At 42.4% G+C, this 25,704-nt stretch overlaps 3 protein-coding genes across 7 annotated transcripts; 1 reads left to right on the top strand and 2 right to left on the bottom strand.

The window, feature by feature from the left end:
• Positions 1-47: 47 nt before the first annotated feature.
• On the bottom strand, positions 48-13,018 carry ganabb (glucosidase II alpha subunit b). 4 transcript variants are annotated; one of them, XM_041048170.1, is made up of 25 exons: positions 12,976-13,018; positions 12,063-12,164; positions 11,835-11,943; positions 11,272-11,399; positions 10,304-10,483; positions 10,076-10,141; positions 8,159-8,216; positions 7,952-8,033; positions 7,617-7,713; positions 7,303-7,483; positions 6,952-7,105; positions 6,320-6,555; positions 6,080-6,206; positions 5,796-5,875; positions 5,287-5,427; positions 5,076-5,172; positions 4,538-4,639; positions 3,466-3,709; positions 3,209-3,273; positions 2,966-3,042; positions 2,682-2,756; positions 2,386-2,499; positions 2,156-2,265; positions 1,734-1,834; positions 48-1,113 (listed from the first exon to the last, which is right to left on the bottom strand). In XM_041048170.1, the coding sequence occupies exons 1-25, from the start codon at positions 12,993-12,995 to the stop codon at positions 1,004-1,006; spliced, it is 2,856 nt and encodes a 951-aa protein (XP_040904104.1). In that variant the 5' UTR covers positions 12,996-13,018; the 3' UTR covers positions 48-1,003. The 4 variants fall into 4 exon arrangements, with proteins under 4 accessions (XP_040904104.1, XP_040904106.1, XP_040904105.1 ...); XM_041048172.1 differs by lacking the exon at positions 12,976-13,018 and adding an exon at positions 12,865-12,964; XM_041048171.1 differs by lacking the exon at positions 12,976-13,018 and adding an exon at positions 12,728-12,749.
• Positions 13,019-13,920: 902 nt separating this feature from the next.
• Positions 13,921-19,228, bottom strand: ints5 (integrator complex subunit 5). The gene is made up of 4 exons (XM_041048869.1): positions 18,999-19,228; positions 18,074-18,326; positions 15,852-17,828; positions 13,921-15,364 (listed from the first exon to the last, which is right to left on the bottom strand). The coding sequence occupies exons 1-4, from the start codon at positions 19,073-19,075 to the stop codon at positions 14,645-14,647; spliced, it is 3,027 nt and encodes a 1,008-aa protein (XP_040904803.1). The 5' UTR covers positions 19,076-19,228; the 3' UTR covers positions 13,921-14,644.
• Positions 19,229-19,788: 560 nt separating this feature from the next.
• On the top strand, positions 19,789-23,506 carry LOC121188777 (phospholipase A and acyltransferase 3-like). Of its 2 annotated transcripts, none has more exons than XM_041048666.1 (5): positions 19,789-19,907; positions 20,508-20,573; positions 20,890-20,998; positions 21,226-21,494; positions 22,696-23,506. In XM_041048666.1, exons 2-5 carry the CDS (start codon positions 20,559-20,561, stop codon positions 22,816-22,818), a joined length of 516 nt encoding a protein of 171 aa, XP_040904600.1. In that variant the 5' UTR covers positions 19,789-19,907; positions 20,508-20,558; the 3' UTR covers positions 22,819-23,506. The 2 variants fall into 2 exon arrangements, with proteins under 2 accessions (XP_040904600.1, XP_040904601.1); XM_041048667.1 differs by lacking the exon at positions 19,789-19,907 and adding an exon at positions 19,917-20,240.
• Positions 23,507-25,704: the final 2,198 nt, after the last annotated feature.

Consider the following 25,704-nt stretch of genomic DNA (forward strand, 5'->3'; position numbering starts at 1 on the left):
GTGGTTCAGTCCCCTGAAGTGATTCCCACTGTCATGTTTGTTCAAAAGAACAGCTGAAAATCCCCTCTCTGTGCAGCAGCTCCATGGCCTGATCACTTCTGCAGTGAAACAATGATAATGAATCATTTCCATGCACACAAATTCATCACCAAGGCATTGAGGGAGAGGTTAAACAAGAATGAAATGGACCAGGATTGGTAAGAAAGACAATTATGTCTTTACACTGTGTGGAATCAGGAAAATTAAGAAACTGCAGGATTGAAGTCTGGTGTGGGGCCACATGGAGCTGGCCCCACACAAGACAAGCCCCCCCCCCCCCCCCAACACAGGACATGTGGCATTTAGTAAAAAAAAATTGGGCTTTTACTGACTTGACTGAAGTGCTTGGCTTAAAAAGGGGGATGGAATGAATGTTTGAGGAGTATCAGGTCAGAAACAGATAGAGGGAATCACCAGCAGGTGGAGCATGTGCTTTGAGTGTGAACCTTCATTTCACATGGCAAACGATCCTTCCCACAGTGATTTTTCTTCTGAGGCTGACTGGATGGACAAAAAAAAAAAAAAATAAGTGCCTGAATGTTTTCTTTCTTAACCTCAAAGATTCCAATGACATGATTTGAATTGCTCAGTTGTTATCTATCTGAAACATGTGACAAACAATTATCTATCTAGTAGTAACCCTTTTAACTAGGTATTACTGTGTGACTGAACACAAGAGGGACATGGCAGAGATGTTATGTGGCTCAGTATGACAAGTCTAACAGGTCTACATGGGTTTGTTTGTTAGTATGTGTGTGTGTGTGTGTGTGTGTGAGAAGGGCTGAAAACTGTGTGCATTAAATGTGTTGCCTGTGTGTGTGTGTGTCCTTTTATTTTCCATGGTTATCCTGTTGTCTTGCTTTTAGTTAGTCTTGGGTATCAGTGCCCTCCTTCTTCTCGCCTCCTGTTCAGTCCATGTCAGTCATTTTCTCCTCCTGCTCCTCTTCCTCTCCTGTCTCTGTGGTTACTGAAGAGTCACGGTCCAGTCTGCTCCTGAGTTCATGCCGGGCTTGCGGAGCGTCAACACAGACATGGAGGCGTCAAACTCAAACTCTAGCTGGCTCTCCTGACCATCTGCAAAAGGAAAAGGAGACAGTTTTAGAGACAGTGATAAGATCTTTGTAATCCTGATGGAGCAATTTGACTGGCTCAATCAGGAAACAGCTTGAAAAGTTTTACCAGTGAAATAACAACAGTTTTGGAGTGCCAGACTTTTATTTTTTTATCTTCTGGAGAAGTTCTAGTGCACACAGTGTTTACTTGGCGCTTGAGCTCCAAGACTGAGCAAAAATATTCGGCATCATAATTTGGGGAAAGCGCGTTTTGGCAGTAGTTGGCTTGTTGGCACATGAACCTATATCAAAAAAATTGTCATTTGGTACTACAATAACACTGGAGTGTCAGCTGGTTGTTGAAGGAACTACAAAACAAACCAACAACCACATGTTTAAGGAAACTTCAAAACTTTGTTCAAAACCACTCACACTTACTGTTAGTGGAAATATCACTCCCACTGTACTGTACTCTCCACACTGTACTGGAATGCGTTTTTGATCATTAAACTCTTAGAACTTGTTGAACTCCTATTGTGAAATAGCTAATGGCATTACAACAGATTTCTCTTGCAATCAAACAGTCTGTGAGGTCAAAAGAATGAACTATTAACATAGAGAAATGCTGTGTATAGCACTCACCAGCAGCTTTAAGGGTAACCTTGCTGGGCTTACTGGCTCCCAGTATAACAATGCGTTCAATCCAGGAGTGGGTAGTAAACTGGGCATCTGGAGCCAGGTTACTGTGGACCAAGCAGAGACAATGTGAACATGGTAGGTTAATACAATACAGAAATCATAAAAGTGACGCACTATCAATTAGTTTCAAAAACAACTTGGCACTTTTTCATTTCCTTGTTCTCATTTTTGCCATTTTCTTTGCTTTTAACACAAGAACCAGTTTAAAGTCTTCAGTTTTCATACTGTGTTTTTATTGGCTTTAAGTTTTCTAATTTTGTGTTTTTGGGATAATAAACATGTGAACTGTGCTGAAATAACTGGATTTGAAGAGGGGCAGTGTTTTGTACTAAACAGAAACTGAGAGATTATTATTTATCACTCACACAGAAGAGAGGATGTTGTTGCTGAAGGACAGCCTCCTGTGGATGAACTCTTTCTTTTCATAGTTGAATGTGTGGCCGTCGTCTATGTAGAGCTCACCCTCTGCAGTTCTCTGACAAACAAAAGGTTAAAACTTCAATGATGACAATTTGACACTTGGCAATATGCATGTCAAAATAGCAGTACATGACAGTTGTGTTTGTGTGTGTGTGTGTGTGTACACCTGAGTTACCTGGGGGTTAAGAGCCACAAATAGAGTATGGGGATCATGCTCCATGCAGGAGGAGGACCTGCGGACTCGAAGCTTCCGGGGAATAATGGAGCCACCACGCTGAAAAACAGGGATCTGAAAAGAAAACAGAAGACATTCACATTAAGATCAGAGAAGAAAAGGGAAGAAACCAGCTATTAAAGGACAAAGAAGGCCTTGAAATGTAGAAATTTGCGATATGTGAATTGTCGCCACAACATTTCACACAGATGTAGCGCTGTATGACAGTACTGTGTACATCTTTATGTGTGTCTTACAGAACTCATGGTGACAGGGATGTAAAGATTCTGGGCCCCGTTGTGCTTCTGGAAGGTGTGGACGTCAAACCAGACCTGAGGACAACACAAACACGAACACATGCAGGGTGAGACAAGGTTTGACCAATGCCAAGAACGGCTAAATCTGTAGACCCGTTACTGACACAATGTTCTTTAAAAAATAAATAAATAAAAAACTTCACTGGACAGAACCATTCAAGTTTGACTCTGAAGTTCAAACGCCAGAAAAGATGTCTTTAAGCGTCTGGGTTTCCTCCTCTTACCTCGTCTTTACCAGGCAGATAGGCGGTGACTCCCCTGGCTCCCTCCTCAGTAACTGGGTGCACCAACAAGTCTCTCCCTGCAGCAGAGTTATGTAACTTCAGTGGAAATTATAAATGTTTTGAACTATGTTTGTCTTCCTGTCATAACTGAAGTTTCAATTCTGGTTTGATGTTTTTGGGGTTTTTTTAAGTTTCTAGTCAAGTTAGAGGAACACATTCACGTTTCGCTGTTTTGTGTCTCACCGATCAAGAACTCGTCATCCACAGCAAAAGTAGCAGGATCCTGAGGATACTCCACCCACAGTGGTCTGCAACAGAGATGTACATGTGAGCAGAGGGTAACATCAGGGAATTTATATCTTCATTCTGCAGGCACGTGTTTATAATGTGTAATTACACGTAACTAGTAATACACTTGTATTCATGATCTGTTAAATCACAGACTGAGATGAGAGATGTGTAGGGCGTCTACTCAAGGACAAGCAAGAGTTCACACTCACCTCATGATGGGCTGTCCAGTGCGGTGTGCCTGGTAGAATTGCTGGTACCAGTAGGGCAGCAGGGTGTAGCGCTGGCGCACCACTTCACGGATCAGCGCTGTGTTTTCTGGACCAAAAAGCCAAGGCTCGCGGCGGGGTGTGTCCAAGTGGGCGTGGGCCCTGAAGAACGGCTGATACGCCCCGGTCTGGTACCAACGCACCAGCAGCTCGGTGCTTGGTGACTTGAAGAAGCCACCGACGTCAGCTATGAGACAAAAGGGGCAAATGTTAGTCAAGTCCGGGAGGCTCGGAGTCTAAAATGTCTTGGGGAAAACAAAAACAGAATCAGACCACAAAAACCTCTTGAGATGTTCTATTTTTAGAGACTATGAGGAATTAATGTTAATGAGGAATTAATGTGACAACTGATCTGATCATGGATTCAAATTTCACACTCTGAACAGTAAATGAGACATACGGCCAGCTCAACTGTTTAATATAACTGCAGCTCGACTATGCAGGGAACCTGTGCTGTCACCATGGTAACACCTCATGCAGTTCATCAGTGGACGTTTCCATGACAACATAAACAAACACTCGGGGGACATCAGTGCCTAAGTCAAATTAATGCAGAAAACCAAATTTAACAGATGCATTTTCCCTCTAAAACCTGTTTTAGTGTCACAGTCCTGCTTTTCTGCTGCTTCAGTGTTATTTCAGTGTATTTTGTGTAGAGAGGGTTGACTTTATTTCAACTTTATCACAAGCTGAAATAATGACACTGATGTATTATGTCCATTTTCTAAGCTAAATTGGCATTTGCTGGAGTCCATGAAGTTTTGATGGTCTGTTGTGAAGTGTGGCTCCACTTCATTCACAGCAACATTAGAAGCCCATTTTTGGTATTGATTTAAATCTATTCTAAAATTACTCACACAGTGCCAAACATAATAACAGATTTAACAAGTCAACTGAGTTTCATTTTAAGGAGTTCTCTTAATATTTTGTTCTTTAAACAAGTTGGTCATTTTACACTGACCAAAAGGGACAAACTGCCAGTGTAGCGGCAGACGGAAAGCTTAATAATACTCACCACCACAGAAAGAGATTCCCACCAGGCCCAGACTCAGACACATGGGGATAGAGATCTTCAGATGGTCCCACTCTGCAGCGTTATCGCCTGTCCACACAGCACCTGCAGACACAAAAACACACAAACTTAAGATCCTGCGCTAAAATAGCTTCCACACAATGACCAATTCTTGCTAATGATTTAACAAGTTTTAGTGTAATTAAAGTACTAGTAAATAATGAATAAATAATGAATATGTATTAGTATTTTTTTTAAATCTAATTTAATAGCCCCTGTCCAAAACCTGTTACACTGACCATAACCACAAGTTTGAGAAGATGTATTAACAATGCTTTGCCAATAGGGGAGGTTATTATAGACATGCAGCACTGTACATCTCTCTTAACCAAACACACCGAATGTAAACACAGACAATTGTAAACAGCAAAAAAGAGTCATTAAATGTGCGATGCCATGTCTACATTAGTGTGTTCCCAGGATTAGAGTAAAGTAAAATAAAGTTGTTTAGATTGAAAAGTAAAAGCAGTGAAGGGCTCACCGTAGCGCTGTGACCCAGCAAAGAAGGCTCTGGTCAGGACAAACGGTCGCTCAACTCCCCCTGACCTCTGGATCAGACCCTCCGCTGTGGCCATTTGCTGCAGGTTGTACACAGGATTTTCAGTGGACCAGAGAGAGTATTTTTAGTGATGTAATCTGATTTTTAGAGCATGATTTGAGTCCCTCTGAAAGTACGAATTGTGTTCACTCACCACATAGAAGCCATAGATGTTGTGCACGTCACGGTGCTCCCAGTCCCCATGCATTGCATCCTTGTGCATTGTGACCTCCGGCCCGTTGAAGACCGACGGCTCATTCATGTCGTTCCACGTGTACAGGTTCTCCATGGAACCCTGGAAAGCGAACAGAGATTGTGGATGTAAGTCTTGAGGCAACCATCTATATTAACAAAAGCCATTTTAAATCCATTAACAGTTTTGGTAAAACTGGGTACAGAAATTACGAAGGAAAATTTCTTCCAGGTTCCTAAAAATCCAGAGTCAGTGGCCAATGCTAATGCCAACGGGTGCTGCACAAAAAGAGTCTGTGAGTGCTCCTAGTTAAACAAAGCTTGAAGAAAAAAAAAAAAAACCAGGGACCATGCTTATCAGTGTGATTGTTCTTCAGTTCTCGTCTCTTCTTATAGAAAGCTGGCACACAGATCAACAGCCAACATGCTGAAGTGACCGTATCTCATCACAGAAGTGTTTTCAAGACTCACCTCATACTGGTCGTAGGCGAACATGCTGGCCCACCAGGCTCTCATGTCTGCACGGGTGAAGTCTGGATAGCCTGCGCTACCTAGGGGACATCATTTGTCCCCAGCAGAAGAGGAAGAAAGGAAAGTGACAGAAATATTATTTGCAACAATGAAGATCTCAGCACATGGACAAGCATGTCACTATAAACAATGTTTCTTAGTGAAGATTCAGTTCATAAAATATATTTACAAAAGCCTTTTCTGTACATATTGTGGTGAATGATGTAAAGATGGCAGTCTCTCACCAGGCCAGCACCAGCCCTCGTAGTCTCCACCATCTTTATTCTTGATATAGAAACCCCGAGAACGGATTTCATTATGGATCTTGTAGTTGCTGTCTACTTTGATATGAGGGTCCACAATGGCCACCATCTATAACAAATGAATACATTTAAAAAAGGAAATTGAGCAGGAAGTCTGGACAATGCAAAAATGTCTGGCATGGAAACATACAAAGTTGTGGATGGATTATTTATCATCTGTACCTTGCGTTTCTTGTCCATGATATCCTGCAGCATTGTCTTTGGTGTCGCAAATTTGTGTGGATCCCAGGTGAAGTAGCGCTTCCCATCTGTGTGCTCGATATCAAGCCAGATGTAGTCATAGGGGATGTCGTGCTCGTCAAAGCCCGCATCCACTGTTCGCACGTCTTCCTGGTCATTGTAGTTCCAGCGGCACTGGTGGTAGCCCAGGGACGTCAAGGGAGGGAAGGCCTGAGTGCCTGAAGGACGACATGAGAAAGTGAGACTGAGGAGGTCAAAAGCTGACCATACTGTATTCAGGCAGTAAAACATATTTGACTTTACGTAAATTAATTAAATTGGTGATTTGTTAAAATCTGAGCCACTGCCTTTGTGTTAAATGCAGCACAGTTCTTTTGTGAATTCAATTCTGTTCAAAGTTATTTACAAACTTGACTTAAAAGAGCAAGGTTTAAATTAGTGGATTAATTGTGCCTCGTCAAAGCAATTCTATGTTCTATACTTATTATTCAGTAGTGAATTATATTAACTTTAGTATTAAGAACATGTATTGAAAGGAAAAAGCGCTAATTGGATAAGGTGGAAAAGAAGACACTGAGCGTTCATGTAAATGACCAGTCACCAAACCTTCCTACCTGTAAGGGAGGCGTACTGAGAGAAGACATCTTTGGGTGTTGGTCCAAGCATAATGAAGACATCAATAATGCCGCTTTCAGAGATCCAACGCACATCTGTCTGTGGCGTCTCACTAGAGCCCTGAACATAATCCAGCATCTTTCCAAACACCGTCTGGGGGGAAAAGCAAGTGAATAAAGGGCTGTGATGTAGTACAGCAGACACTCATCAAGGCCCTTTAACCAAACTATGATGCAGGATTCAAAAAGTAAAACTGGAATTAACTGCAGTCAATATACAGCTGAAGTTCCTTAGCTTCTGAAAAAAGATGCTGGCTGTCTGAAAACGTTTCTGCAGTGGAACAGACATACCTTTCCAGCCGTGTTGGAGCTGATATCCACCCAGGTTTCTGCAGCATTGAGCCAGAACATGCCCATGGTCCGCTGGGTGTTGTGGGCTAACATAACTGGGACAGCCCCATACAGGGCCATAGGATTATACAGCTCATACTGGAACACATCGAGGTTGTAGAGTCGATATGGATCCCCATTACTGAAACACAAAAACACACATGCAGGCTTGATCCAGTGCAGTGAAGACTAAACTATCAACTCCACCAATGTGGAAGAAAACTCCATCTCCATTTTGTACTTTAAGTGAAATATGACTTGTTTTTGTCACTCACTCTGTTGTTTTGAGCCTGAGGGTGTCTGCATGCTCTGGGATGCCGTATACGTGCTCCACCCCCGGCAATGAAAAGTCTAAACTAACAGCAGATGGACCTGTGGGATGAAAACAACCAAAAACAAGTTAAAAGTAAAAAAGTAAAAAAAGTAAAAAAAAATCATGTAGTAACGATTTTAATTCACCAAAGCTAAGTTGTTTCACAGCAATTCGAAAAACACCACTGCTTAACTAACACACACACACACACACACATCCCCACTCACACATACATATATTATGGTACCTTTAATTACACTAAAATGACCTGTAACTGAAAATACAAATATGACTTACCATTAGGTTTGCTGTCTGAGTGTGATTTAAACGTTTCCTCCCACATCCCATCTTCTACTTTCTCTTCCTCTTCCTTAGTTGTCTGGCAGCAAAACAGGGAGAAGAGAGATTTACGAAAGGAGATCGAAGCTGGATACAGCAATGAAATTGTGTCTTTAAAACAAAAAAGAGGAAGATTAAGATAAATTGTATTTTAGTGTGCAGTACCTCGGCCTGGTTAGCCGGATCAGTCTCTTCCTTCTTCTCAGCCTCCGGGTCTGCCTGACTGCTCCATGGCACAGAGAATGGAGAGGAGAAGCGAGGAGGGGGATGTGGGAGAAAGAAAAATGTGTCACTTCAACAAAATTGCACTTCATCTTGTGAAGAGTGACAATATATGGGAGTATAACTGAACTATGATAAAAGGAAAAGGAAATAAAAACAGGGAGGTTGGTGACTGCCCCCAGACTCCACACGGACAGCTAACAAAAACTCTACTCTAAGGTCTTGAATGACTTAATTTTAATGACAAAGGAGCAACTCCCTGCCTTGTGGCTATTTCAAGCTAGGCATCATGGGACAGGAGCTCTAGAGGCCGCAGCATGTAACAGCTACAAGGCTTCTTAAAAGGACCTACTGATACCCAGTGGATCGGCATATACCAAGGTGTAATCCAGGCAACAGTGTTGCACCTAAGGCCCCGTTCAGACCTGGCATTAATATCCATCTCATGTGATCCAATCACAAGTGGACAGCCCTAAGTCCAGGTGTGAATGGACCAAAGATGCACTGAGGATGCATTTGAATTCTGATCACTCAGACCACATTTGCAGCTGGTCTGGGTCGCATATAGCTACATTCTTTTAGGAGTGTGAACACAAATGTGTCCTCAAATAAATGTGACTAGGTGTTGTTAGTCACTGTTAATCATTAGTTGTCAAGAACAACCATGCCTTATTGAAAACAATAACTTTTAGTCTTTACAAAAAGAACTGATATACATACATGTTTATTTGCATGTAGATTGGGGAAGTCAGATCTGATCATGAGTGGTCACTTGAGACGCACCCTAAGACGCATTTTAATGCCAGGTGCAAACTGACGAACCTAGAGATGTCCACTTGTGATCAGATCACGAGAGACACGTGTTAATGCCAGTTCTGATCAGAGCAAAAGAGCCATTCACACAAGCCCCGGACTACAAATATTTTTTGGGAGTCACACACAGCTGTGGGAGTGCATGATCTGGAGCAGCATACACAAAAGAGGCAGTGGTGACAAAGGTTTGTTTTTATAGCTTGTTAGAACTCAGAAGAAGTTTTTTATTTAGAGCTGAAAGGTCCCCAAATTAAGGAAGTTCTTACACCTGGAAAATGCAGAAATACAAAAGGTAGCATAACCACAAAGAGAGATGTTGCTGTGGGGTTTGGGAAGTGGGACGCAATGTCTGAAAATAAGGTAAAAGGTATCTGGTGGGGACACAGACAACATGTGTGTGAAGACAGAAATACATGACTCTCATCTAAACCAGTACACAGTCTGCACTAGCATTATTTTTCGACTGCTGCTATTAGCTCTCTCTGTAAACTAAGCAAGCGTAACAAATAATTTCTGTCAACATAACTGGTCAAAAAACTCAGTCAGTCATGCAGTTAGTGCTAGATCAGTTTATGAGACGAGCTGCTGAGGTGGGACTAGGGGTGCGTGATTCCGTTAATCAGACACAGATCTGACAAGACAGTGGCACACAGGCAAATTGTAGCTAGGCCTACAGCAGAACCCCTACAGTATAATCTTCCAATGAGAGTGCTTTCTGGTGATCAGGATGATTTTTTCCTTTGTTTCATGAAATAAAATGAAAAATCAACATCCTTAGTTTCTGTCACTGTTCAAATGATCCTTCAAAAATACGAGGACAATAACAGCCAGGGCCAGACTGACCCCTCAATTCTGGATCAAATCAAACACCGCCATGCACACAGTCACCCACACCCCTCTCTTTCACTTTCACCCTCACTCTCATTCACATTTATTTGAGGGTAAATACTGAACTTGGTGTGATGGGAGTCCCTACATTTTATGTCACTATTGGCAGCATTGGCACAAGGAACAGAATACACACTTACAAATCTTAAGGGTCTTTACCTAGAGAATACCCTCTTGATATTATCCCACACGCTAGCCACTGTGCTAGTTACTTTATAGGAGAAACTAGGATGATAGGGAGAAGAGGACAGAACAACGAGTCAGAGACAATACTTAAAAAACAAACCATTTCATGGGAACAAAAACAGAAATCATCCACTGAGTAAGAAGGTGGATTAAAAGAGAGGGCTGGTATTCGTAAATGTGTGTGAATGCGTGGCTTCTCACGTGTCCTTGCGCATCCTCAGGTGCTCAAAGGCCAGCAGGCCACGCGAGTTCAACGACATCAGCACCTCGCGTCCCTCCATGATGTCCAGTCGGAAGGGCCGGGCGCTGAGGATGACCCTCTGAGACTCCGCCCCCAGGGACAGCACCACCCCGTTCTCGTCCTGAGACAACAGAGACAGGCTGAGACAGAGAGAGGGGAGAGAGAGTGGAAGTGAGGGTCAAGAGAGGATTTAGTTTTGATAAAGAAAAGTGAGGACAAAAGCTAAAAGAACTCAATTAGAACTGTCTTTTATCATCGGTCTATTATCTATTCCAAACTTATAAATGCTGTTATTAAGGCTGACTAAACTTCACAGTTGACAGTTTAAAATGAGACACTTGCGAGATAAAGCCTTGAAGCAATTATTTGAAAGGGTTAGTTCTTTTTCAAGCAGCCTCTTTTGTTTCAGTGGAAGAATTTATATTCGGAAGTTTCAGTTCTCATATTCCCACCACCTTTACAGTCGAGTTATGTAACTTTGGCATACGCCCTGACCCAGAGAGCAGAATACGTTTATGCTTCCTTTCGGTGTTTACAGTCAGTTGGTCTTACAGTAGATATTATGGCTTGTCATAGTAGGAAAAAGCACAGGTGTCACTAATAAGATTAACAACAGCTCTGTTTTATCCCAGTGTCACAGTAAGCCATGACACTGACAGTGAGCCAACATGCACAACACCGACCCTGAAACTGAAGCACCTAAATGGAATTCAGCACATTAGTTAGTTTATTAATTGCCCCAATTTTTTTCTTACTGTGACAGGTCAAAAAACTTATATATTCTATTCAACTCACCTGCATTAATAAAACTGACAATGTCCAGACAAGAGATAAAAATTGTTAATTTTGCCTTTTTAGTTTGACTCTGTAACATCAAAACCTCCACCCACCCACACCACGCAGTCGGTAACTCCACTGGGAGACTTACGGCTCAGTGGGTGGCTCCCTGATGAGCACGTCTGGGACCTCATAGCGAGGCTTCAGCGGCTTCAGCTCGTTAATCTTCACCCTCGTTATGTTTCCCTGGAGACGGTAGAGCTCGAGCAGCAGACGCACCTGAGAGCCGAACACAGAGAGAGGGGGGAGAAGGAGAAGCGGGAGAGATTCAGAAGAAGCAAAAGAGGGAACAAAGGAATTTTATTATTATCTTATAAACACTGAAGCAAAGGTCTGCAAATGAGTTCAGCCAAGGGCCAGTTTTTTAAGGATTACACTCAAGTTTGCCATATTAGGCATTAGGTTTTGATACCAGAAGGAGGGGAGAACTGCTAACTGGTGCTCTGTCAAACTTTACTGAACGCTTAGTAAGCAGAGAGTTCACTGGAAAATGGCTTGGTATCCACTGTGGACACATTCCAGTTTCAGTTGACAGTTCAAAAACATGAGGTATTTGTGATTTAGTAAAGTAAATTTTATATATAGTTGGAAGTTTTGACAGGTTTCGATAACAAGTGCCTTACCCCTTAACTGACTTTGTCATGTGTGATTTACCTTGTTGTTGTCATTGATGAGCTGCAGGGTGAGTCTGGTGTTGGTCAGCTCCATGGTCTCCAGCAGGGCTCGATAAGGAGACTCACCAGGCTTCAACGCTCGCTGACGCCTGTTGAAAATTTAAAACCAAGCATGGACAGCAGTTATAAAGCAGTAACCACGTTTTTTCTTTTTTGGCAAGAAGCTTTAAGCAAATCGGTGAATTATTCTTTCCTAACTTGCACTCACTTGCAGAAGGCACTCTGGTCACAGGTCTTGAAGTTGCCCCTGTCCACAGCCCACGTCCCACTGAGGCACACAGCCAGACACAGCACCAAGACAGGCGCCATCCTACAAAGAAAATCAAGGAGAAAACAAAAACTTGAAGATCTCTAATTCATTGATTCGCTGTTGGTTGAGCAATGGCCGAGCCGAAACTACAGCTTTACAGGAGTTATACAAAAACCGACAGTGACACAATCCCACATCCGGACTTTGATCCCTCTGTGGACATGAGGGTTGTCTTTAAGTGAAAGTCAGCGCCAGAAAAATGTTTCAGGCTAATGCTAAATAAACCATTTCCCATTTTCTCATCTTGCTGCAGTTACAGCGCAAATATATTAATAGTATCCAGAGACCCGTTTTTCAGGTTGAATCCCGAGCCTGTATGTAGAGACTCATTTCCAGCGCTCATATTCCTGTCAAAGCCGGGCGATGTGATGCGCTTGAAATGTTGCCAAAAGACAGCATTAGCTAGCGTATCGGCTAATGTTAGCTAGCTCGCATACAATGAGAATTACGGAAATTTACAACGAAACACAGACACTAAATATGAATGAGACAACAGTAGCGGATTAGTCTTTTGTGGACAAATTAATGCCTGACCTGCCGACAGCGGTGTTATCGTTATTAACCTCTTCGGATACCTCCGGATATCGTGCTAACAGGCTGCCTGTCAAGCCGCTAATTCAATTGAAGGGGCTCTCGACTTTTCCAGTGTGATTTTCCTTCCTACCGGCTGTAAAACCCCGAAAAATAAAAGTTTGCTCACGCGTTTACCGAGTGTGCACCCGGAGTGATAATCTCCAGCTTCCCCCGCAGTGATAATGTACTCAAACAAACAATAAATTCGCGATGAAAGAGCGGAACTGCTTTGTCTCACCTCTCACTGAAGGAGGCCATCTTGATTATGCTCCCACTTGACTCCGCCCATTTCAGTCCGCAACGAAGATCGTTAAAAAGTAAGAGTCGCCACAACTCACCGGAATATTTTTATGTTGTATTTATATGTATATTTAGAAAAAAACTAACAAAGATACAGTGAACGAAATGATCCCCTTTTAAATTACAGTGTTATTTTTTTTTAATCTTTTTTAATCGTTTATATATAAACGATATGACTTCGAATGAATTGGTGACACGTCATCTCCAAGCTCCAGTCAGTGAAGTGCACACATTAGTCCCGGATTTGTCACAGCGCTCACACCGACTGATTTCCAGCCAATGCAACGTTCAGGAGGTGGAAACACGTGTCCAGTCAAACGCAATCCAACCCAACGCAGCAGCCTTGGCATAGTATAACCTCAAGAGCCAATGTTAAGAAATGATTAGCTGTTTGCAGTATTTTAGTAATGATTATTTTCATTATCAATCGAGGTTATTTTCTAGATTAATCGTGTTGTCTTCGTAGCAGCGTCCTAAAGAGCAAAGTGGCATAATATAATGTCTTCTTTTGTCCCACCAACATGCCAAAAATATTCACTGCACTAGCTTATTGTCACTTGAGAACCTGAAATCGTTCAATGTTTAATTTAAACTTGTGCTTGAAGGTGACTTAAACAATTAATCTACAATCAAAATAGTTCAATTTTTTTTTCCAATTGACTAATTAGTCCACTGATTGTTGAAGCTCTACCGTATTTACATTTTTGCATGACTCCTAACGCTGTTTTGTCCTGCTTGAATGTTAAATGTTGCACCACTAGCACCACGTAATGTTTAAATTCTAATCATGTTCTTAGTGATCAGAAGATATAAAATAATATAAAATGAGAAAAAGCTAAATTCTGTTGACAAAATTCTATGTGTTTTTCAGAATTTTTTTCCATGTTTTTTTATTGTGGAAAAACAGCACAGTTTTTTTTTTGAAAAAGATTCAAATGAAACAATCTCAAAGAACCACATCCCTGGGATTTAGGGCTTTGTGTTAATCAAAAAAGGTTGGAAACCACTGGCTTAGAGGATATTACAGTGTGTAAGAATGCGGTAATAAGACTTTATGGTGATCACCTGCATCACCATGAGAGTCCTGTGATGATACATCTTAGCATCAACACACACATTCTCGGACCAAATGAGGATTTATTTTGAATAGTGGTTGAACAATTTGCACATATAACAAGAGATGAAAGACTTGTTGCATGGCAGCCACAATGTTAGAACATGAAGACTGAAAATTATACAAAAACTATCTATAAATGATTTAGCAGAATTATGTTGTATTTTCTAACCAAAATGACATATTAAGGCAGTTTTTTTTTGTGTGGAGCGAATACTGTCTTAAAACAATATACATGTTTGTCATTTGTCTTGTCCCCTTGTCTTTCTCACTGAAACAATTTGTTAGAAAAGTCAAAAAACATGGTACAAAAAGTACACACGCACACTCGCACACACTCACTCACACACACACAGCTTTACTTGAAACTGAAGCTCAGTGATAGCAACTTTGCAGTCAACTCTTGGAGAACTGTAACACAGTATTACATCTATTTTACTGCACCTATTTATTCCCTGTCATCTGCTCTTCACAGTTTGCTCCTCAGCATCCTTTATAGCTGGAACCGCCAGCATAGGTGACCTAATCTATCAATGTTTTTATGCAGGACGCTGTGGATTGGTGCCACATAGCGTGCCACGTCACCGTCCCGTGAGAAATCCCTGCAGAACAGGCCCTTCTCTGAGCTGAAGACAAACTTCTGGGGCATCGGTCCATTGCCCCTCACGTACTCCCACACAGCCAGGAGCAGCAGCCTCACCTCAAAAGGAGTGAGGTAGGGGAAGGCTTCGTGGACGTTGGCCAGGACAGGAGGCAGGAGCTGGCCTTCACCCATGCAGGACACCAGGAGACAGGAGGCCTGGAGGTGCCACGGGGAGTCTGTGGATGACACCTCGCGGGAAGCCTCCCAATGGGCTAGCAGTGTGGCCAGCAGGCCTCTGAGTACAGCTGAGCAGTAGCAGAGAGCTGGACGTCCGGCTGCCACCACCTGAAGCAGAGGGAAAAGCACTGGGTGGGCCTCAAAGCAACGTCGAATATGGATGTCTCGCTCCACCGTGGTGCGGGCATGCTCTTCTGGGGGCCACGACAGCTCCCCATTGGCCACATCCGGACAGACGTTTTCCACCAGTGTGACTGCAACAACCTTGGCTGCCTCGGCGTTGATGGGTGGCGGCTCGTCAGGGTCCGATGGTGGTCGTGAGCCGTTGATAGAGCCGTTGAGACCAAAGGAGCTGCAACACTGGACTATGACAGCCAGCAGAGTCTGGACGTTCTACAGAGAGAAGAAAATGATGGTGACACATTGACATCTGACATTGACATTTTAAGTGTTTTCTGTTGCAGCACATCAAATACAAACTACACATAATCACACTTATTATATGAATTCTAGTGTTTTAGGTAAGTTTCAAGCACTGTTGAGATGACAGTCACATGCAGGAATCAATAAAATAAACATACAAATCTGTATATTTGCAGTATTCTGAGCTTACTTCGGTGGACCACCCATACTGATCTACCTCCACCCAACGAGATTGTTTTTTTTTCCTGTGAAATGTTTGCCTGAAAATGTAGTTTCAAGTTAATACAGACTGAAAATTTTCCAATCTGTGCATTCATGACCTATACTATACAAAAAAATTCTTTTGGTTTGGCTTTGACAGCACTGCTCTTGTTTAAACCACATTTTGCTCGAAACTCTACTCAACTCAACTCAACTCAACTCAACTCAACTAGTGTACTAAAATTGTCCAACTCACCTGGATGACCCCAGATGGGTCAGGCGTCTGCGTGGCAGTGCGGACCTTCAGCCCCTTGCCAATCACCCCGGCATGAAATACAGACCACACGCTGCCAGAAAAGTTGACTGTGGTGCCGAAACGACAATTGATGTCCAGTAGGGCGGCTCCGAGGTCGGGGGACACAGAGGGGGAGGGTACAGGGGCTCCAGACATGTCTGCGATCTGCCCTCCAAACAGGTCAGCATTGCCTTTGTGTAGTGCTCCCTCAACCAGCTGCTGAAGCACTGCCTTGAGAGTGAGCGGTGAGTATGCTGCGAAACGGGACAGGAGCAGGACTGAACAGTTCACTGCCTCGCCTGCCTGTCCCCCGTCTCTCCCCACTTTCCCCCCTTCTCCTCTTCTCCGCAGTGCCAGAAAGAAATGAGTGACGGCAGCACGGGACAGCAGGAGCAGGTGTGCTGGGGAGGAGGTGCGAGGGAGTGGGCTACAGGACAAGAGGCGCACTGTGGCATGAGATACAGCTGGGTCACCGTGGAGAAGGAGCGGGCCAAAATCATGGAGGTGACCTGAGACTGCTGAACCCACCTGGATGGCCATGGAGGACTGAGCGCCCGCTGATCCTCTTCTCTCCTCATCCTGACTCTGGATGGCTGCGGCCAGGTTAAGCAGCAGCTGTCTCAGCTGACGGGGCCCCAGGGTGTGTGTGTGGATCTGGGCCACACAGCGAGTTACAGCAGCAGGAATGAGTCCTGCCATGCAAGAGGAGAGCGTGGTGTGAAGCTGCCAAGCCAGAGCCAGCTCCTCTGGGTTGCGGGCTTGGGTGAGCAGCTGGCAGAGAGCTTCAGTGGCCACGGTGGGACCCCCGTACACTGACAGCAGACACAGAAGCTGGTGCAGCCAGAGGTGACGTTTTCTTTCCAGTCGCAGTGTCTCAGCACAGAGCTCGCCCACATGAGACTGCAGCTCCTCCAGGAAGGGAATGACCCTCTGGGGCTGAGATGAAGCAGAGTGATGAGGCTTTCCTTCAACTCCATCTGAGCGATTGAAAACCAGTTTGTGAAGATGCAGAAGCAGCATCTGGAGAAGGCGGTCACAACCTTCTCTGACCCCTTCATGAGGGGAGGATGTTGGGCCGGAGATGATGACAGAGGCCGGGGTTGCAGTATCTGCCAGAAAACGGAGGACCCGGGCCCCTCCTGACGGACTCTGGCTAATGAGGTGGACAGCGAGCCCCAGCATGTTATCCAGTTCCTCTCTGGGGAGGCCCTGCAGCAAGGCCTGCAGCTGGAGCAGGACAGGGGGGCGTAACAGCTCAACCAGTTCTGCAGACACAGCACCAAAGAGGTTGGGGGACATTGCAGCCAGCTGTAGCAGAAATGGTACCGCAGCTCTACGAAGCTGAGGGGAACCCTCCCAGGAGGTGGAGGACGAAGTGGGAGAAAGAGGGCTTGATGGACTCAGGCTCTCCTGAAACATCCTGAGCAGCTCCTTCCTGATGCTGTCTGAGTGGTGAGCTGCAAGGTGTCCAAGGATCCCCACCACTGATCCAATCTTGGGCACTCTGTTGCCTTTATCCACTCCCATCACCATTAGCCCTTGGTCCTTGGCGCCATGAGAGCAGAAGTCCTTGAGTCCACATGCCAAGACTCGGCTGATGATAGTACCTGGAAAGGCAGACCCGATGTGAGCCACCACCCAGTCAAAATGCGGAGAGTGCTGAACCGAGGTGTCCAACAGCGCATCCACACAAGCATCAGGGCACCAGGCCAGCATGGCAGCCAAACACTGAGAGTAGGCCTCCATGAGGGACCGGGTGGCAGCACAAGACATCCAGAGCTGGAGCAGCTCGTTGAGGCTGGAGGAGTGGGGGGCCACCCTGCGGCCAGCGTGCTTGCTGCTCAGCTGGCCCAACAAGTCCACAGCCCAGGCAGATACCAGAGGGGCCCAGGCCCGGGGATTAAGCCGGATGAACTCTGATAGCACGCCATGGACCTCCTACAGACAAACAGAAACAATTACAAACATTTTCTGAGGAATTTCCTGACCAACATCCTATAAGTGATTTAGGTATTTTATATGATCTTGGCATATACAAATACACTTCAGCTGATCCATATCCCTTCAATATTTAACAAAAATGGCCTTTAATGTCCTAATCTTTATTAATCTAAATATTTTCATCATTTTATGACTTTCAAGATAAGACTCTAATTTTATAAGAACTTATATGTATGTCCCACCTGTATGATGTCCTCCAGGTTGGAGCTGACCCCAGAGCTTGCATCCCCCTCTGTCTCCAGGTTGTGCAGGAAGGCGGACACATGCTCATCATACACACTCCTCAGATGCTCCAGCACCGCACCTCGACAGGCCGGGACTGAGCGCAGCAGCCGCACAGCACAGCGGGCGTGTTCCCGGACACTGAGCTTCCGGCCCTGAACGGAGTCAACGCCACTGATGAAGGATTTGATCTCCTGGGACAGTTCCTGGGTGCTAGAAGAGTTGGGTGGACAGGATGAAATGATTTGCAGAGAGGACAGTTTAGCATTAGACCAAAGCCTGAAAGATTTTCAGTTGACTGCTATGTAAAACAAAAAGAAGCAGCAAATTCTCACATTTGAGAAGCTGGAACGAGAAAAGATTATTATTTCAAAAAAAGGGAAACATACTGATCATGAGCTGAGGATATTATACACACGCACACACACTTATAGATATATATTGATCTGTAATGTTATATATTTTGGATTTTTTGGATTAATTATCCAAAAACAAATCATTTTAGCTGTACATTTTTTTAAATAATAGAAATAATCCTTAGTTGCATGCCCACTACACGCTGGACACTGCTTCACAAATACCTGCTCTACTCTTTAAAACAACGTTTTAGTCTCTAAAACCTTGTGATAGGCATTTGTATGTTATTTTCTTCCTTTTTTATCTTTATTTTTTCTAACCTTTAACAGGATATGAATAATTGGTGTTCAGTGTCAACCGACTGCCGACTGTTATTGATCCAGACACTTTCCTCATTAGCTGACTCTACAGAGCAATGTAGTAACAAATAAAAATCTGACCCACGATCGTCTGTACATTTCACTTAAATATAAAACATAAAACAAGCACTAAACTGACTTTAAGGTCTAAATGTCCTCAACCACTCACCTCAGGGCAGTCTGCGGGGTGTGAGTGTGTGAGCTCTGCATCGCTTTAAGCGGACTCCCGTCAAACACCACAGACATCGCTTGGTCCTTTAGTATCAAAGCGTCACATCAAATCCTCCTCTCGGCAAATGGGGCTTCGACGTGAACAAATTTGGCAGTTTTTTGTTATTTTTTCTGTCCAATTTCAGGACAAAAATACAGCGAAAGGGCGCTACAAAGCCGGAAGATCGGTCTTCTTCGTCGCCACGAAAATGAAAACCTACACAGACAGGTGGCGTCACTGGCGACATCTAGTGGTACTGACTTTAATCAATTAGTTAATTTATTAATTAAATTTCTTTATTTTCAATGTTTCCTCTCCCTAGTATAGTCCTTAACATTTTTTAATATGGTCAACTAATAAATCACGATAAAATAATCTTTTATTTTTGGTTTATTGATCAAAGATGATTATGATTGTTTATTATTTATCCTTTAAATGATGCAAACAAACATACAAAATTAACAAAACTATGTTTTAAATTTCCAGTTAATGCCTCTTTAATCTGTAATCTGTATTTTTTTTTTTTTTTTTTTAAAAAGCAATGTCAAAACTCAATTTTCAAAATTCAATTTGTTTGCGTCTGCCTTTTGTATAGGAGATGCATTACAGGAGTGTTGCATTAGTTTTAGCTTTGTGTACCTCATAAACATCTCAACGTATTTTATTATTATTGTTGTTGTTGTTGTCGTCTGTAAGATGTGTAAACGCAAATTTTGAAATTTAGCTTGAGATGCTTTTATTGTGAAGGGCACAGGCTCCGGCTAAAGAGAGCAACGATCAGCTGATCGCTCTGTGCTGAAATTTGGTGTCGGTGTCTTTGGTGACGTTACTGAAATCAAAACAAGCTGTGGACGCTGTCGCTGAAAGGTAAGAAGGAGAAGGACCGTCAAACGGCTTTACACACGCCGAGCTGAGCTGTAATTTCCACCGAGGGCCTGTGTTTTATCTGATGCGATGTTAACGCTGCAGAAAACCGGCGATGGATGACGCAAACACAGGCTTAATAATAACTACGTTACTTCGACCACCAGTCGCGTGTATTGGCTTAGATTGTTTGCTAAAACTTTGAAACCGTGAACTGATCTTGGTTTATCTATTTGTATCAAATAAAAACCTTTTTTTTTTCGGTTGTAGCGCACCTTGTCTAAATTACAGCACCTTATCTAATCAAAAAACGCGAAAAAGCTCCCACGCGTTGAGGTTAAGTATTTCTCTATTCCCTTAAAATTATTATTTTTAAGTACAAGACATTTTGTCGGGCTATGCAGTTCAGTTTTCAGTCAAAGTGAGGTATTGATTTAAAACACTCTGGAAGCTGTAGTTTCTGTTATTTTCTTGGTTGGTTAAATAATAAAAAAGGGGTTAGGGTTTAAAAATAAGGGGAAAAAATAAGGAGATTTCCACTAAACACATCAAGAGTTGTTTGCTCATATTTGGTCTACCATATGTTATTGTTTGTTCCTGCAGGTGCTGAAATTTTTCTGGAAAGTCAAGTTTACAGACAAAAGAAGAACTGAAATGGCCCCGACTCTGGTAAGGAAATTATCTCTTAATTGGAATACAGAAAATCAGACATTAGTGTTTTCTTTGTGTGTGTGGGTGTGTGTTCTGTTTTAGAAATGGTTACATATTGGGTAACTGTTTTAGCTTTTATAGTTTGTATATCCAAGGTTGCTGTTATTGTTTATCGCTTTTGATTTAATTTAATTTGATTTAACTTAACAAGTCTTGACTTTGTTTAACCCAGAGTATGTCAGAGACTCCAGTCAGGTCAAATGTGCTGCAATTGCCTCTAAAAATAGTCTTGCACAGTCAGTCTTTTTTTTTTTTATGTGTCCTCTGATCCAAGTATGATGAGAAACCAGAGCTTGGGGACTTGATAGAAATTTTCCGTGGATCCTACCAGCACTGGGCTGTGTACATTGGCGATGGTTTCGTTGTTCACTTGGCACCGCCCTGTGAGTCCCCCCTTATCTGCACTGTGACACCCAACGCTTTTATCAGATAGCCCACATTCACTGTGATAGATTTTCATGCCAGAATATCAGCTTAGATTATTTCATTTTTAATAATTCATGAACCACACAAAATAATATCACAAGATGTTGCAATATTTAGGGCATACAAACTGTTACAACAGTTATCCCTGCTCCTCTCTCTTCCTGTCATTCTTTTTTATTAATAGCTGAGACCCCGGGAGCAGGCGTCAACAGTATGATGTCCGTCCTAACTGAGAAGGCTCTGGTGAAGAAAGAGGAGCTGTGGGATGTGGTGGGAACCAACCGGTGGGAAATAAACAATAACCTGGACAAGGAGTATGAGCCTCGCCCAGTTCACATCATTGTGAAGGAGGCCTGTGCGCTGGTGGGCAAGGAGCTCCCGTACTGCGTCTTCAGAGGGAACTGTGAGCACTTTGTCAACGAGCTGCGTTACGGCAAGGCAGAGTCCCGCCAGGTAGGTCGAAGCTCGTGTCTTTTACATGCAGGACACTTATTTTGACCAGGGGACAGGCTGCACCCGGTGGGGTCAGACTTGCGTTAGGAAGTGCTTAAGAGACTTAAACCTTACATAAAAAAAAAAAAAAAGAAATTGCATTGCTCATCATAGCTCTTCAGCTTGCAAGCTCAGTGTGAGAAGCAGATAAGCGGTAGCGAATAATGTAAGGTCATCTCAGCCTTAATAGCATAGACTGGATTATAAAACGATAAGATAAAGGGCTTCCATAAAGGAATGTAGAACTGTTTGCAAAACAGTGCTTCATGGGTGTGCCCAAATAGGCTCCAAAGTAGGCTGTGGAGGAAATGCTTAGAAGACAGAGATCTAGGTGTTGGTCAAAAGTTATGAGCTTGTTGTTCTACAACCATGGGTGACGCATAGCTGTAGAACAATGTGCATATGAGATCAGTGGGTGGATCACACCTTTTGTCTTTATTATCATATATTGATTTTGTAAACATGGATGACGCAAAGACTGGATTGGCCGTTCACATATTGAAACATTTGAACTGGCCAGTTAATTGGAGAAAACCAGAGAGATAAGTGAAAAAAAGACCTTTATCGGGTTAAACCATAGTGAACAATTCATTTGGACTTTTTCCACACATTTGAAAATATATAGAGTTTTTGTAAGAACATGTTTTTTGCTCTTTTGCTTTTGTAAATATATCATTTTTACTGCTGTTTTCACAGTCCACCAACTATTTATCAAGATGGAGACTAGGATTTTGTCTTAAGAAATATCAGAAAATGAAAAACTAAAAGAACTAAAAAAAAAAACTTTAAAGAACTAAGAACTAAAAAAACTATAACATTTAACCATATGAATAAGCAACTGATTTTTTTTTTCCCAGAAGGCAGGCAAGGTAAAAATCGTCACGTCAGTTACAACATATTCAAGTAGTGACCTTTTCTGTATGTGTGATGTGATCAGTAAATCCATGCAAACTTGTCAGGCCTGTTCAGCAGTATAGTCTGCATTCCTTCTGTCCTCTGCATTAATAAAGGGAATCTCAATGGTATAAATAAAACAAGCCCTAATATGCAAGTGATACATTTCCCAGAGTTGTATGTAATTTTAATGGAGTTTTGAGTGTCAAGAAAACTCTGCTCATCAGATCCCTGCTCACTTACTAAAAGTTATGTGTTTCCCTCACAGGTGCGTAAGGCAGGAGAAGCAGTCGCGATTGCAGGAGCGGTGGGGCTGGGTATTTTCGGCATCGTGGCTCTGGCAGGAGCTCTGTTTGGAGGCAGCAAAAAAGAAAACAAGAACACACAGTGATGGAAGTCCTGATTCGCCTGTTCACTGGCTTGCTTAACAGATCACCAGCAAAGCCTAACTCGCACTGACCGTGATCAGTCTCAGTCAACTCATAACTAATACACGTACAACTATTTCTGAGTAAGCAGGAACTCTGTCGGATTTCTACCTTGTCTACTCAACTTTTCCTCCATCTATCCCTCATGCCTTTTTTAGCTTGATAAACAGTGAGAGGCTGGTTGGTTTGGGATCAAAACACTACGTTTTTCAGACTTTTTCAAATTTCTATCACTAGCCCATATGAGCACAACAAACAGGACTTCCACCAATTAAGGTGCCAATATTATTAAGAGTTTTAATAAGACAGTTTGAAGATGAATAAAGATATTTTTTGGATTGTGAACAATGTGAGATTCATGAGGGTGGGGTGGGGGGTTCTTTTGTACTGATTAAAACTTCACAGGAAAACTGCTCACTGAGAAATGTGATGGGCATTTGAATCAGCTTTTGTTGATATCTGACTTTTGTTAGCCAGTGCTTAATAAGCTATCTAACAAGAATATTTAATAATCAAAATAAACTAATATGATGACATTGTTACTACATTTCACAGGAAAGCCATGTAATGTCATGTTATACCACTTTGTCGTCCACTGACGATGTTTGTTTCTAAATGATTTGAATAAAGAATAATTTGTGTGAACCTTGATGGTTTGTCTGACTTTTCTAAAAAATACTCACTCAAGTAAAAGTACCAATGCAACAATATAAAAATAATCCCCTACATGTAAAAGTTCTACATTCAAAAGTTTACTCATAAAAAAGTATGATCAACAAAATAGTAGTGATGAAACCAGGCTCCAAAGCTGGTTTCATTTACTGATGCTTGTACCACTCGACTAATGACACCTGAAGGTTCAAAAGTCAGCCTGAGGTCATTGAACTACTGGAGTGGGCAGGGAGGGATTTAAACAGTTCAAACATTTGGCGCCGCTTGACAGTCACATATAGTCTCAACAGCAATGATCAAATACACCAGCTGGTGCCACTACAGAAGTCCAGAGTCAGGGTTTGCATTTATCTTCCATTAATGAAAGAAAATGTGTCTAACTAAAGTACGTCTAACAAATACTGTTTGTCTAGGTGTCTTAAAGACCCACATTTGGCACAGCCAGAGGACCCACTAGAGAACTGGATGACTCACAAGCCTGTATATACTGACTTATTTCAGATGGCTATGCAATATCTTTGCTTCCTAGGACCTTTCAGTGCCATGTGAAAGTATTTTTCCAAGGCTGGAGAAGCAGTCAGCCAGTGAAGAAACTGTCTAAATGCCAGCACTGTGGAGCAAAGTCTATTTTTGGATGAAAAGCAAAAACATAAATACACTTTTCCACAGTCACAAAATGCCCCACATTCACAAGCACATCCAACTCTTCCTGTGTTTCTGAGCATACTGCCAAATTATTTCCTTTTACTGCAGCAAATTACAATAAAAACCTATTTTGCATGTTAGCATGATGTTGTATGTCTGTGCTATTAGGAGTAATCACATCTATGGGTGAACTGTAATGAATTAACAATCAACATCAAACCGTCCAAAACAACATCCTTGTTGTAACATTACATTCATTGTTAGGCTTTTATGATGAATAAAGAAAGGGAATGAACACATGAAGTGCTGACTTCCTGTAATGGCTGCTACAATTTCTGTAAATCACTAGGTGTCACTGTGCTTCCTTTCATCAGGTAAACAACGTGACTTACAGTAAACTGGTTTTGGAAGCATGAAACAAAACAGAAAGTGAAAGTCTTCACTCATGATCACAGACTACGCAGATAATGTTCTTCAGGGAGTGATGGGCCTGTCACCACCTTGGCTCTAGTATCACAAGGCAAAATAAACACTACAGTGGTAGGTCAAATGGGCTGACAAACACCTGGTATATGATGCAGTGTGACCCCCAGGTATTCATCTTTCTACATCTACAAACTTTCCATCAAACCTTAAAATGCTGTATAAGCACTGACACAATCAGCAGCCATCATCATCAGAGCTTATGTCCTGGCACGAGGTGGTCAGGTCAGATTAGATAATTATGCTGCATTATTTTGACAGAAGGCATTGTTTTACAAAGAATCCAAATCATATAACATGTGAACTATTGTAAAACAAAAATAAACTTGTGCTTATTGTTTACATTAAAGGGCTCTCTATGTTTTACTATAGGTCCTCCTCTTCCTTCTGAATAACCACATCTCAAAATCAGATGTAATGCAAGGCCTGAGTTCATCAAATGTATACAGCCATTCTACAAGTAAGAGTTAAGCAATACCCAAGAAGCTGAGGCAAACCTAATGTTGGCAAGTTTAAAAAATGAAAGATAAATTTACTGATTGCTGCCAGTCAAGAGTAGAGAACAGTGCTTCCTCTGCAACACAAAGAGTAAAACAAACAAAAAAACTGTGGTTCCTAACTTTTTTTTCTTAAAAAAGTGTATGAAGCTCAAACATTTTCCATTATTTCATATTATTTCACATTCTCACAAATGTGTGTAGCATTCGTGTAGCAGAGCTTTGGAGGGGTCTGGCCCCTAGGTTGGGAACCACTGAACTAAATTATGAAACTGTATATGAAGTAGATAAAACTTGCTACACCTTCACCAAGCAAAGCAGTAAAATACTACTTGTGCATTGATACATCTAATAACGTCACACATAATAATAAATCAGTCACAGGGAACATTTATATCTTGGAGGGGTGGCTGGATGAAGCCATTGGGATTTTGATATTCTCTGGAGATGTGTTCAGGCAGGGACTCTGAAGACATCTCTAAGTGAAGGTTGCAGCGCATTGGACAACATGTGCTCGAGTTACAACTTCCTGTTTCACTTTACACTTTGTAA

This window comes from Toxotes jaculatrix, chromosome 10, assembly GCF_017976425.1.
Source record: "Toxotes jaculatrix isolate fToxJac2 chromosome 10, fToxJac2.pri, whole genome shotgun sequence".
Lineage (NCBI taxonomy): Eukaryota > Metazoa > Chordata > Actinopteri > Toxotidae > Toxotes > Toxotes jaculatrix.